This window comes from Trichechus manatus, unplaced genomic scaffold (assembly GCF_000243295.1).
Source record: "Trichechus manatus latirostris isolate Lorelei unplaced genomic scaffold, TriManLat1.0 scaffold00068, whole genome shotgun sequence".
Taxonomy (NCBI): domain Eukaryota; kingdom Metazoa; phylum Chordata; class Mammalia; order Sirenia; family Trichechidae; genus Trichechus; species Trichechus manatus.
In genome coordinates this window covers 13,857,191-13,870,308 of record NW_004444004.1, presented here as the reverse complement: position 1 = coordinate 13,870,308, position 13,118 = coordinate 13,857,191, and the positions used below count along the sequence as shown (strand labels likewise).

At 44.2% G+C, this 13,118-nt stretch overlaps 1 protein-coding gene across 5 annotated transcripts in view; it reads left to right on the top strand.

The window, feature by feature from the left end:
- Positions 1-13,118, top strand: part of SEPTIN6 (septin 6) — an 81,513-nt gene that overhangs the window by 20,355 nt on the left and 48,040 nt on the right. For all 5 annotated transcript variants that reach the window (XM_023734496.1, XM_023734497.1, XM_004379825.2 and 2 more), the window contains exon 3: positions 8,441-8,636. In XM_023734496.1, the coding sequence (XP_023590264.1) occupies positions 8,441-8,636 (196 nt within the window). The remainder of the gene's footprint in view (positions 1-8,440; positions 8,637-13,118) is intronic.

Genomic DNA, 13,118 nt, shown 5'->3' with positions numbered 1-13,118 from the left:
ATATATATGGGTTATATAATTTAGGAGCGCTGGTGGCACAGTGGTTAAGAGCTCGACTGCTAACCAAAAGATTGGCAGTTCGAATCCACCAGCCGCTCCTTGGCAGCCTGTGGGGCAGTTCTACTCTGTCCTGTAGGGTTGCTATGAGTCAAAATTGACTCGATGGAATAGGTTTGGATTTTTGGGTTTTTTAATATATTTTATTTTATTTTGTTGTTGTTGTTGTTGAGAATATACACAGCAAACCAGACCAATTCAACAATTTCTACATGTACAATTCAGTGACATCGATTACATTCTTCGAGTTGTGCAACCATTCTTTTCGTTTTCCGATTTGTTCCTCCCCCATTAACATAAACTCACTGCCCCCTAAGTTTCCTCATCTTTTGGGTTGCTGTTGTCAGTTTGATCCCATATAGACAGATCTTGAAAGAGCATAATGCTCAAGGCCGACATTCTTTACTAGTTAAATTAAACTATTGTTTGGTTTTAAGAAGACTTCAGGGGATATTTCTGGTTTAAAGTTTAAAGATTATCTCAGGGCAATAGTTTCAGGGATTCATCCAGGCTCCATGGCTCCAGAAAATCTGAATTCCATGAAAATTTGAAATTCTTTGCTGCATTTTCCCCCTTTTGATCAGGATTCTTTTTCACGTAATATTTTCTTACTGCAAAAGTCCAGCACAAACATACTGAATTCCCTTGGAATTCCTCCCAGAGCTCCGTATGACCTGTACTGAAGCAGAAGAGATGAGAAGTGAAATGACAGACCCACCCTAAGCAACATTTCAACCAAGTGCTCTTGAGTGGATTAGTAAAGCTTTTGGAGGGAGGCAGTGTAAATCAGAATGGCCCTCCGAGACCGGAAGTGTAGGGTCATTTGACGTGTGGATCACAGGCCCAGAGGAAGGGGCAGCCAGGCTCAAGGCAAAGTGGAAGGGTGGGGGAGATAGCAAACCCCCGTCATCTTAAGTTCCCACCATGACATTGCACAGTGACAACTGCTTCAAGAGTGTGTCTGCTGGGATGAAGTTGATGAACTACCTGGGACAGACACTCCAAGAGAGGTGGTATAGGAAGGAGACCCTGTCACCCCCAAAGAGTCACAGCCTCTTTTTCTTTTCCCAATTGTCTAATTTCAGGAAATGGCTGCCCTAGTAACTCCTCTCTTAGACCTGCAGGTGCAAACATTGAATAGATTAGCCTAGACTGGATTAATTTCATTCCCCATGCGCCTGGTCCAAAAAAGCCTAAAACTCACACATCCTGCTCTCTTGCTGTGTTCACAACCCTGTCATTGCTCAAATAACCCACACTTTGGGCCAAGGTCATGAGTGGCTTGGAGTGGCTCTGAGGCTGCACTCAGCCCAGCCACGGAGCTGTGTCCTGTCACTGACTTGGTGAGGGGCCTATAGCATGGCTGCTAGAGAGGATCTTTTCTCTCATAGGACTTTCAGTGACCATACTTTTATGCCTACTTCTGGGCATGACTGTCAGATTTATTCCCTTAATGTCTATTATAAAAAAGTTCTGTTTGAACACAGAATATGTTCCCCAAAGCTCTTTTCTTTTCTGGAAGGGCATTTTAAGTGTAAAATTACAGTAGTACTAGCTTTGATTATTAACAGACACCTGGGATTTTTTTTTAAATCACATTGTTTATCTTGGTGCTGGGCTACATAGTAGGCCCAAGTCCAGCAGAGTGAGTATCCTACGTGCATATGTGCATGTTGAGATTGAGAGAGAATTTTTTTGAACCCAGAGCCAAATTTATATGTAAGGGCACCAATAAATGATACCTATAATTATTATTAGGAGTCCCTGGGTAGGACAAATGGCTAGCGCACTCAGCTGCTGATCATAAATGTTGTTGGTTTGAGTCTACCCAGAGGTGCCTCAGCAGAAAGTTCTGGCAATCTGCTTCCGAAATATCACAGCCACTGAAAACCCTATGGAGCGCAGTTCTACCCTGACATACATGGGGTTGCCATGAGTCATAACTGACTGGATGGCAACTGGACCTAGTCTGGCCTGGACAGCATGACTCCTTTTCAACAGATAATCTAGGCTGGACAATAATTACTGAATGGGATGAGGTTCCCCCCGCCCCATAAAAAATATTCTAGTCCCTAACTTTGGAAATTACAAGGATGTCGTGATCCTAGATAAAGTAAGGAGGCCTCAAAGGAACCACCAGAGCCAGCAGCACAAATGTTCTGGGAACCATTGCTTTGCATTGTTGGAAAAGAGCCCCACAGAGACTCATCCCTCAGAATGTGCCAGCACCAATAAAGCCTGTGAGGAGCACAAAGGGTCATAATGATAATATTTACATTGAAGCTGCTCAAGATTCCAGGCTTAACTGGGCTCGTTTGAACTTGGAAGAAAACACACAAGAGAAGCAGGGTTGAGGCTCCCTACAGTAGGAGAGGAAAGGGTGGCTAGCATTCTGTCAAGGTCAGGGGCCAATTAGTTTTCATCCCTCTGTCTCTGGGAAAGGCAGCTGCTTACCTGTCTGAGACAGCCTGCCCCCAGTGGTATGCTGGTCAGCGTTTAACAACAGGCTCTCAGGAGACAGATCACTGGGGCTTTCAGCATGTGCTGATTTCCGGGGTGGAATTACTTCCACCAGCAATGATTTTAAGCTACCAATGTGATGTCACTGACTGTGAACTTGAGAAGGGATGCACACACCAGTGCGAACCAGCTCCAGCACACCGTTGGCTGTCAGGCCTCTGCAAGATCAGGAAGGGAGAGGAGGGCATGACCTTGTCCCTGTCCATAGGCTCTCTTGGCCAACTGTAGTGCCTGGAGTGTTTCCTTTTGGGCACTTTCCTGCTGAACTCTGAGTCACTTCTCTGGCTTATTCCAACATTCAGAGCTGGAAGAGACCTTTTGCTCCATGTGACTGTGAACTCCATGAGAACAGGGATTGTGTCTGTCTTGTTCATTGCTGTATCCTCAGCACCTATGACAGTGCCTGGCTCCTATTAGAAGGTTTGTATGTATATGTTTGTTGAATGACTGAATAGGAACAAACATATCACCCCTATGGGAAGCACTAGAGTATATTGGTTAAGAGCATGGGCTCCGGTGTCAGACTGCCTGGATTCAAATGATGATGGCTCTGCCACTTACTAGCTTGTGACCTTGGACCAGTTACTTCCTCCACATTTTGTAGATGAGGAAGGTAAGGTGCAGAGAGGCTGAGGAGCTGGTCCAAGTTCACAGAGCTGGTAAGTAGCTTGGGTAACTCATCTGCAAATTGAGGATAAATAGTAATATCTATGCATTCGGCTGCTAACTGAAAGGTCAGCGGTTCAAATCCACTCAGTGGCTCTGAGGGAGAAAAGACCTGGTGATCTGCTCCCATAAAGATTTCAGTCTAGAAAACTCTATGGAGCAGTTCTACTCTGTCCTATAGGGTCACTGTGAGTTAGAATCCACTCGATGGCACGCAACAACAACAACCTCATAGGCTTATTGTGGGGAATGAATAAGAAAATATACGTAAAATATTGACAACAGTGCCTGACAACAGTAATTGGGGTCCAGAGAGGGGAAAGGGCTTGGCCCAGGTCACACAGTAATTTAGTGATAATCTGGCTAAGACTCTTCATTTGATAACTTGCAAGGACTTAATCATACAAGGTGCCAGAGGATGCAAATAGTAACAGCAGATGAGGAAAAGGGTGAAGCTTTTCTGTACAACAGTGCTTTTTAATGCAGGGTGGGGAGGTTGACATCCGACTATCCCAGGGAGCGTAGTTTGAAAAAGCATATTTCCTATTATGTTCTTTAAATTTCAATTACTTTTTAAAAAACTTGTTGTTTTCAGAATATTATCTACAGAAAGCAAAGTGAGATGAAATTCTCTTGGCTGGCGGAGCATGAGTTCAAAGGGGTTAAGAAACCCTGCTGTCCACTGTGAGGAGCTCTGAGAGGGCTGGGGAGAAGGGGAGAGAAATTGACCCCTGGGGACCCCTCCTATTTCCTGCTGGAATCTACTTGCTAAATCCCTACCTTCCTGCAGGGGCTTGGAATCCCCATGACCTGATCACAATCAAGCTTCAGCTTTGGCCATATGTGGGCTCTCCCTCCTCTCCAACACACATACACACACCATCACACACAATACTGGGCCCAGGGCAGTGGTGGGAGGGGACAGCATCCCAGACTCAGGTTGGATCTGTGCCGGCCATTGAGGGACAGCCTGCCCGACCCCCCTGCCCCAGGCCTCCACACTGATGGAAAACTGGAACTAGAGCACTCAATAGCTATAGGACGAGCTTGCTTGATTTTCTGCTCTTTTCTAATGCTGCATTTACCACGATTCCCTTGACACCCGTTGGTTCTTTTCTTCCAGACATTAATCACTTGGCATCTGATTTCCACAGCCCTATTGTGCTGGCAGGCATTTGGGTGGTCATTTCCCCTGCTGCTCCTCCCTGCTCTGCTCTGCCTTGCCTGGCCTCCGTTTCTCCAGCTGTGCAAACAGGGTGGGGCCCTGACTCTGTAAGTAGGAAGTAGAGCTGCTCCTGAGACCTTCTGCGTGAACCTCGCGCTCTGGAGTACAGGAAGATGCCCATCTCCTGCTGTCAGAGAACTCCTGGGATCAAGGAGCCAGGGAGCCAGCTTTCGTGTTAGGGAGACACAGGGCGCACCACGCTCTAGCTGAAACCTCAGCGCCCAGAGTGGAAGCAAGTCAGGGAGAGGGAGCCACCCTAGTGTTTCCATCTCAGAGGTGCTGGCCCCATTTTAGCAGTTGAGCTTCACACCCACCCGTTAGGTGGGGGTGGGGTGGGGGGTGGGGTTGCTAAATTCCAGTGCTTGGACAAGTCTGCCACCTCCCATGGCAAAGATCCCACCTTACCAAATTTTTCTTGGGGCCCAAATACTTCTTGTTGCTTTAGGGAGGAAAAAGGGGGCCTGTCTTGGAGAGGCTTCTCTGCTAATGGGTATAGCAGACCCTGGCTGGAAACATGATCTGTGTGAGGAGCCATTTCCCTGCAACCTGGTAGTCGACCACATTAGTCAGAACTGGAACTGGCTATGAAATTGGGCTGGGGGCCATGTAGTAAGGCTGAATTGACTGTTCTCCTTGTGTTCTCTCTCTTTCTCTTTCTCACCTCTCTCTCCACACATGGGAAGTTCTTCATCGTGGATAAATTTTTTTTAATTGTGCTTTAGGTGAAAGTTTACAAAGCAAATTAGTTTCTCATTAAACAATTAATACACATATTGTTTTGTGACATTGGTTGCCAAAACCTGGGACGTGTCAACACTCTCCCCTTCTCGACCTCGGGTTCCCCATTTCCATTCGTCTAGCTTTCCTGTCCCCTCCTGCCTTCTCGTCCTTGCCCCTGGGCTGCTGTGCCCATTTAGTCTCCTATACATGGTTGAACTACATGCATTATTGTTTGTTTTATAGGCCTGCCTAATCTCTGATGGAAGAGTAAACCTCAGGAGTGACTGCAGTACTGAGTTAAAAGGGTGCCCAGGGGGCCATACTCTCGGGGTTTCTCCAGTCTCTGTCAGGCCAGTAAGTCTGGTCTTTGTTTGGCGAGTTTGAATTTTGTTCTACATTTTTCTCCAGCTCTGTCCGGGACCCTCTGTTGTGATCCCTTTCAGAGCAGTCAGTGGTGGTAGCCGGGCACCATCTAATTGTGCATGGATAAATGTTTTTAAAAGCACCCTTTGCCTTCATAGGTAGAAGAAGCATGGAAGATGCAAAGCTAGACACACCCAGAGGGTGGAGGGGAGATGAACCATTTGTAGCTGTAACTCAAGCCCTGGATCACCTTGCAGATGTGTGCTGTTAGTCACAAGGGGGGTTGGGGCTGCTTTGCCAGGCCAGAATTGGACAGGATTTGCCCGATGCAAACCCACCCTTCTGGGAAGACAAGTCAAAGCTCACATCCCAGAGGTTGGGGAGGGGGAAAGGGGAGAAGAGGGCTGATGATAATAGAACTAGCCTATGTATTCAACGGGCAGTCCAGGATAATTAACTACTGTTTATTTTATTTCTGGTATTCCTGAATTGCGTGGGGTGGGGGTAGGGGGCAAATACGGGCGAGATAGGAGGAGATTACCAGCTGTTGTAGTGTCCAGCCCAGCTTGTGGTCTCATTTCAGCTTCCTACCTAACTCCCCTGCCGCCGAGGCTTCCACCCATCTTCCTTACGGCTTGTGATTTCTTTTTTTTAACTTTATTTATTTACTGTGGTAAATACATAGGTAACAAAACATTTGCCGTTTCAACAATTTTCACATGTACAGTTTAGTGATGTTAATTACGTTCATCATGGTGTTCAGCCACCAACTTGTGATTTCTTGTCATGCTCCCATCCTCTTAAGACACACCTTGGCTCCTGGCAGTGGCTTGACAGCCCTTGGACTCCTTGGAACCATCCGCCAACAAAAAAAAGCCTTCACCAGCTCCCCACAGCCCTTTGGAACTCACCTCTCTGGTGCGAAATTTAAGACTTGGAATTCCAATAGTTGAATTTATTATTAGCCTGCAGCCTGTTAGTTAAACAAACAAATGGCTGGTTTGTTTGAAATTTGAGGAGAAGAAGAATGTGTGGCCTGCTAAGTTCCCTCCCTATTAGCTAAAAATGGTCTCCCTGAAAGCTCAGCACGGCTGGGAGGAGACGGCAAGGGCCCCTGCGCCATCTCCCCTGGGATACCTCTTCTGGCAGCATCTACAGAACGCTGTCGGAGTCTGGCCAGGAGTGAGGCAGGGGCTGGGAGGAGAGGATATTTGTTTGACAGGGGACCACTGTCTTTTTGTGTTTTTATTTTAAAAAAGCCTTTTAATTTTTTTTATACAGTGAAACCTGTGAGAGCCGGGTCTCACAAGTTTTCCGCCTTTGACAGGGTGCAGTCTTACTACTTTGCTATCTCTCCTTTTAGTGGAAACTATGGGTTTTCCTTCTCTGACATTTTTCCAACATATATAGGTTCCGGCTTTCGCAGGTTTTACTGTATTTTTTTTTTCCCTAGTTCAGGATCATGCGTTATGTTTAGTTGACATACTTGTTTAATCTTTTATTTTATTGTAGTGAAAATATGTATAACAAAACGTCTGCCAGTTCAAGATTTTTGACGTGTACAATTCAGTGACATTGATTACGTTCATCATGTTGTGCAACCATCGCCATTCTCCTTTCAACTACCATTAACAGAAACTCAGTGCCTCTTAAGTAATGACTCCCTTTCCCCCCTCCCTCCCTGTTGCCGGTGAGTCAATCCCCACTCATAGCGACCCTATAGGACAGAGGAGAACTGCCCCCATAGGGTTTCCAAGGAGCAGCTGGTGGATTCAAACTGCTGACCTCTTGGTTAGTAGCTGAGCTCTTAACCACTGCACCACCAGGGCTCCTCCCCCTCCCTAGTAACCACTGATAAACTTTGGTCTCTATGCATTTGCCTATTAGTGGGATCATACAATATTTTTCCTTTTATGACTGACTTATTTCACTCAGCATAATGTTTTCAAGGTTCATCCATGTTATAGCATGTATCAGAACTTGATTTCTCCTACTGGCTGAGTAGTATTCCATTTGTATGTATGTACCATATTTTGTTTATCCATTCAACCACCGAGGGACATTTAGGCTATTCCCACCTTTTGGCTATTGTGAACAGTGCTTCAACGAACATTGGTGTACAGGTTTCTGTTGGCGTTACTATTTTCACTTCTGGGTATATACCTAGGATTGGGATTTCTGGGTCATGTGGTAGTTCTGCCTTTTAATTTTTATTACAAAAACTATGCATGTTCCTTGCAGAAAAATTGGAAAATCCAGAAAAGCATAAAGAAGAAAATGAAAATCACACACAATCCCACCACCCAGAGGTAGCCATTGTTAAGAGTGTATTATATTTCCTTCCAATCTTTTTTCTAGGCATAACTATTCCTCTCCATCACTGCCTGCAACATAATTTTCTTCTGAGTATAAAAACGATGCATACTCGTGGCAAAAGTTTCAAATAACACAAAAATATATGAAGAATAAAATAAAAATTACCACAATTTCGCTATCCTGAGGAAACTACTGCTGATATGTTGGTGCGGAGCCCTGGTGGAGCAGTGGTTAAGCTTAGGTTGCTAACCAAAAGGTCAGCAGTTCGAATCCACCAGCTGCTTCTTGGAAACCCTAGGGGGCAGTTCTGCTCTGCCCTATAGGGTCGCTATGAGTGGCGATCGACTCGAGAGGAATGGATTTGGTTTGGTTTTTTTTAAAATGTTGGTGCAGTTCCTTTCAGTCTTTTTCACTTAACTGAGATCATATAGTTTGTATCGTTCTATATACTTTTAACTTAATGTTTTATCATGTACATTTTCCCATGTCAATAAATACGCATCTGAGATATGATTTGTAATGGCTGTATATTCATTGTGTGGAAGAACCATAATTTACCCTTTTGCTTTTCAGGAGAGACAGGGTTGGGCAAATCGACCCTCATGGACACCCTGTTCAACACCAAGTTCGAGGGGGAGCCAGCTACCCACACGCAACCAGGTGTCCAGCTGCGGTCCAATACCTATGACCTCCAAGAGAGCAACGTGGGGCTAAAGCTCACAGTCGTTAGCACTGTGGGCTTTGGGGACCAGATCAACAAAGAGGACAGGTAAGGAAGGCGGTGGGGTGGGGAGGCTGGTGGTGGGCCACAGAGAGGAGCTCACCATGGGGTCTTGGAGAGACCACAGATGTTGAGGTCCAACCTATACCTCTTCTTGGAATGGCATGACCAGGCAGCAGATACCTCACAAGCATTGCCCCCACCCAGGGCCCCTGTCTACAGCAATTGTTTTACTCCAGACACTTTGTGAGAAGAAGGGTGTCTTTCTACTATACCGGGATGGGGTCTCAAGACAATTCAGCAAACATTTATTGAGTTCCTACCTTGTGTCAGGGACTGCTGTTCTCTGATAATCTAAAAATGAACAACTTAGACTCTGTCCTTGAGGCACTCACAGGGAAGACTGGTTTAAAGTAAACAATCTCCATACAATGTGATACATTTTGTAAAGGACCAGTTGACAAAGAGGTGAAGGACAAGTTACAATGAGAACACAAAAGAAAGAACAGTCAGTTCCATGTGGGGAGGTCAAGGAAGCTTTCATACAGGAGGTGATCCAGGGCTGGCTCTTGAAGGATGAACTATTTTGCCAGATAGACAAGGGGAGAGAGAGAAGGGCATTCCAGGCGGAGATAACTGCTTGTACATAGCAAAGAGGTGTAAAAGATGACGACATGTCCTAGGGAACTTAAGCTTGCTCTGTTTGACTAGACCAGAGGCAGAGTTACTGTGAAGTTCACGAAGCTTAAGCTTCAGTGCCCTGACTTGCGCAGACCCCTTTATAGGCCTTGTAACTAATTTTTAGTTGTAATGTATAATTTTTCTTGAAGGGCCCTTCAAATTGTATAAGCTTAAGGCACCACAAAACCTGATCTGCCTCTGGGCTAGAGCTTGGCATGAGCTAGCAGAAAAGTAGGGGAAAATGAGTCTAAAGAAATAAGCAGGAGCCAGATCATGCAGGGATTTATGAAATTTGCCGATCTGGAGCCATTGAAAGGTCTTAAGAAGTAGAATGATGGGATCTGATCGGCCTTTGAAAAGGGTGCTTTAGGATAGTATAGAGATAGACTAGAAGAGCAGAGAGATCAGTTAGGAGACTACTGGACCGATTATATGGAGCCAAGTAGGTAAAATAGGTGCTGACATAGGGAAGAGGAGACAGCTTTAGTAAATACTGACTAAGTAGAATCAACAGGACTTGGTAGAGACTTGGTGTGAAGTTGTGAAGGCAAAAGAAGAATCTAGAATGAGGCTCAGAATTTCTGGCTTTGGAGAGCGGACAAATGGTGGTGCCATTCAGTAAGAGAGGTGGTATGAGAAGCAGGGTTTATAATTAGAAAAGAATGTCTGCATTTAAGCATTATACTCTTGTAAAGAATTATCTATATGTGATCAAATTGACAACAGCAACTTGAAAGGATAGATGAGAAGCTTAGGGGAGCAGTGAGTTTGTGTTAATGATGGTGAAATAGTTTGGAAAAGGTTGTCGAGAAAGTGGCACAACTTAAAGAATATAACCAATGTCACCGAATTATACATGTAGAAATTGTTGAAGTGGTATAGGTTTTGTTGAAGTGATGTATATTTTCACCAAAAATAAAAAAGAGAAGCTGGTTTAAAAATAATGAGCTCTGCTTTGGACATGTTGAGTTTGAGCTGTCCATAGAACGTCTAACATGATGACCTTCAGCGGTAGGCAGTTGAATGTAAGAGTTGAAGGTCAGAAGAGGGTCCAGGCTAGAAATAAAGACTTGGGTTAGCGGGTATAGGTGATACATTTCAACCATGGGAACATGTAAGATTACCCAGGGATCAGAGTAGAGTGAGAAGAACATTGGGCTAAGTACAAAAGCCTTGGGATGTTAAATAAGCAGGTGGAGGAAAAGACATCCTAAAAAGAGACTGAACAGGAATAATCAGAGAAGTAGGAGGAGAACCAGGAGAGACTGTTGAGGTTTGAGGGTGTGTGAGTGAGGGGTGGGGTGAGGGTCAGAGATGAGCATGTAATGAGGGATGGGGTCAGGAATGGGGTGGAGCTCAGACACCTTCTGGCAGTCACACCACATTTAACTAGAAATCACATGGTCATCACACCGGCTCATCTCAGAAAGAGCCGTTCATCATCCTGAGCAAAGTGTCTGTTCATCCTTTGAGGCTTCTCTTGCTTCTGAGATTATTCATGTCTCAGATTCTTCTATTTCTCCCTTAAAGTTACAACAGGCATACTCCATTTCTTATAATGAATAAATATATTTTGCTTCTTAATGATCGAACTAAATTCTGTTTTCCATTTGAAATCTAGAAGAAGGACACCATGTTTTTTAATAAGCTTTCTTATTGTGCTAGCTTGTTTTGTTGAGACTAAATTAGACCCTGGGTAAAGGGGATATTTGGACCACAGTATGCATGCTTATTCTCATTTGCAGATTGCTCAGGAACTCCTCAATTACATTTCTCACAGCTCTCTCAGTAACATCTACAAACATATCTGACATGGGAAAATGGCTTCATAGTGATGGTTTGGGAGGACTGAACTGATACTGCCCTTTAGAGGCTAATCTACTTCCTTTAGATTTTTAAAATATCCTTATTGGTTTTCCTGATGATGAATGTGATACCAAAAAACCAAACCTGTTTTTGTCTAGTCGATTCCAACTCATAGCGATTCTGTAGAACAGAGTAGAACTGCCCCATATGGTTTCCAAGGCTGTAATCTTTACAGAAGCAGACTGCCACATCTTTTTCCCGCGGAGTGACTGGTGGGTTCAAACTGGTGGGTTAGCAGCCGAGTGCGTAACCACTGCACAACAGGACTCCTCTGGAAATGTGATGCATACTCATAAAAGATCAAATAATACAAACTCAAATAAGTAGAAATGAAAAACCTCCTGAAATTGGGCTGGGGAGCAGGGGTGAAGCAAGCCCCAGAGATTGGTCATAAAAAGCAGTGTTTTCTACATGTTGATAGGGCCATATTGACATAGCTATGTCAGGATAGTTCCACTGAAATGGGGCATCAGAATGCCCTGCTTTACCCAGGGTGTTTGTGTAAACTGAGAAGAGCAGTGACTAAGGCTGGATCCTGGGGGAAATTCACCACTTTAGGATGCTGGAGAAAAAGAAATCCAAGAGAGAGACTGAGAATGACCAGCTGGATAGGAGAGTGTTGAGGAACATAGGCTTAGGTCTCAGACAGACCTGAGTTCAAATCCCATCTTGCCACTTATTAACTCAGGGACCTTGGGCAAGATACTTAAATTCTCCGTGTCTTAGTTTTCTCACCTGTAAAATGGGGATTATGATAATACCTAGAAGAGAAGGTTGTTGTGAGGCTTACTTGACATGTATGGCATATGAAATGCTTAGAACCATGCCTGACACAGAGTAACTACCTAATAAACAGACGATACTATTTTGATTACAGGAGTCCCTGGGTGGCGCAAATGATTAAGTGCTCAACTACTAGCCAAACGGTTGGTGGTTCGAACCCACCCAGAGATGCCTTGGAAGACAGGCCTGGCGATCTGCTTCTGAAAGGTCACAGCCTTGGAAACCCTATGGAGCAGTTCTACTCTGCACACATGGGGTGGGGGTGGGGTCACCATTAGTTGGAATCAACTCGATGGCAACTAACAGCAGATCATTTTGATCATAATTTTTATTGGTAGAGAAAATGAAGAAGAATTGAATCATGTAATGTATGGAAGGGAATGGTAAAGGGTGTCTAGGAAGATAAGAACTGAAAAACATCCATTGGGTTTGGCAATACAAAGGTCATTATTAATATGCTTAGGAAAAATAATTTCAGGAGAGTAATGGGTAGAAGCTACATCACCATGATTACTTAGTGTACGGGAGGTAAGGAACTAAAAAGGCATCAAAAAGAGCTGTATAACATGATCAATATATTGATGTCACTAAATCGTACACGTGAAAAATGTTAAATTGGCAAATGTTGTGTTACATATGTTTTTACAACAATAAAAAAAGAGCAATAGAACAGAAGAGTGCATCTAGAATCATATTCATGTTTACATGGAAATTTAGCATATGTAAGTCGTCAGGATTGGTAGTTGGAAAATATGGCCTTGGTGATAGAAACGATGACGGAGATTGCATGATTGAATTCTGCAAGACCAACGACTTATTCATTGCAAATAACCTTTTTTCAACAACATAAACAGCTACTATAGGTCCGGATGGAATACACAGGAAACAAATCGACTACATCTGTGGAAAGAGACAATGGAGAATCTCAATCATCAGTCAGAACAAGGCCAGGGGCTGACTGTGGAACAGACCATCAATTGCTCATATGCAAGTTCAAGTTGAAGCTGAAGAAAATTAACACAAGTCCACGAGAGCCAAAGTATGACCTTGAGTATATCCCATCTGAATTTAGAGACCATCTCAAGAACAGATTTGATGCACTGAACACTAATAACCAACAAAGACCAGACGAGTTGTGTGATGGCATCAAGGACATCATACTTGAAGACTGCAAAAGGTCATTAAAAAGACAGGAAAGAA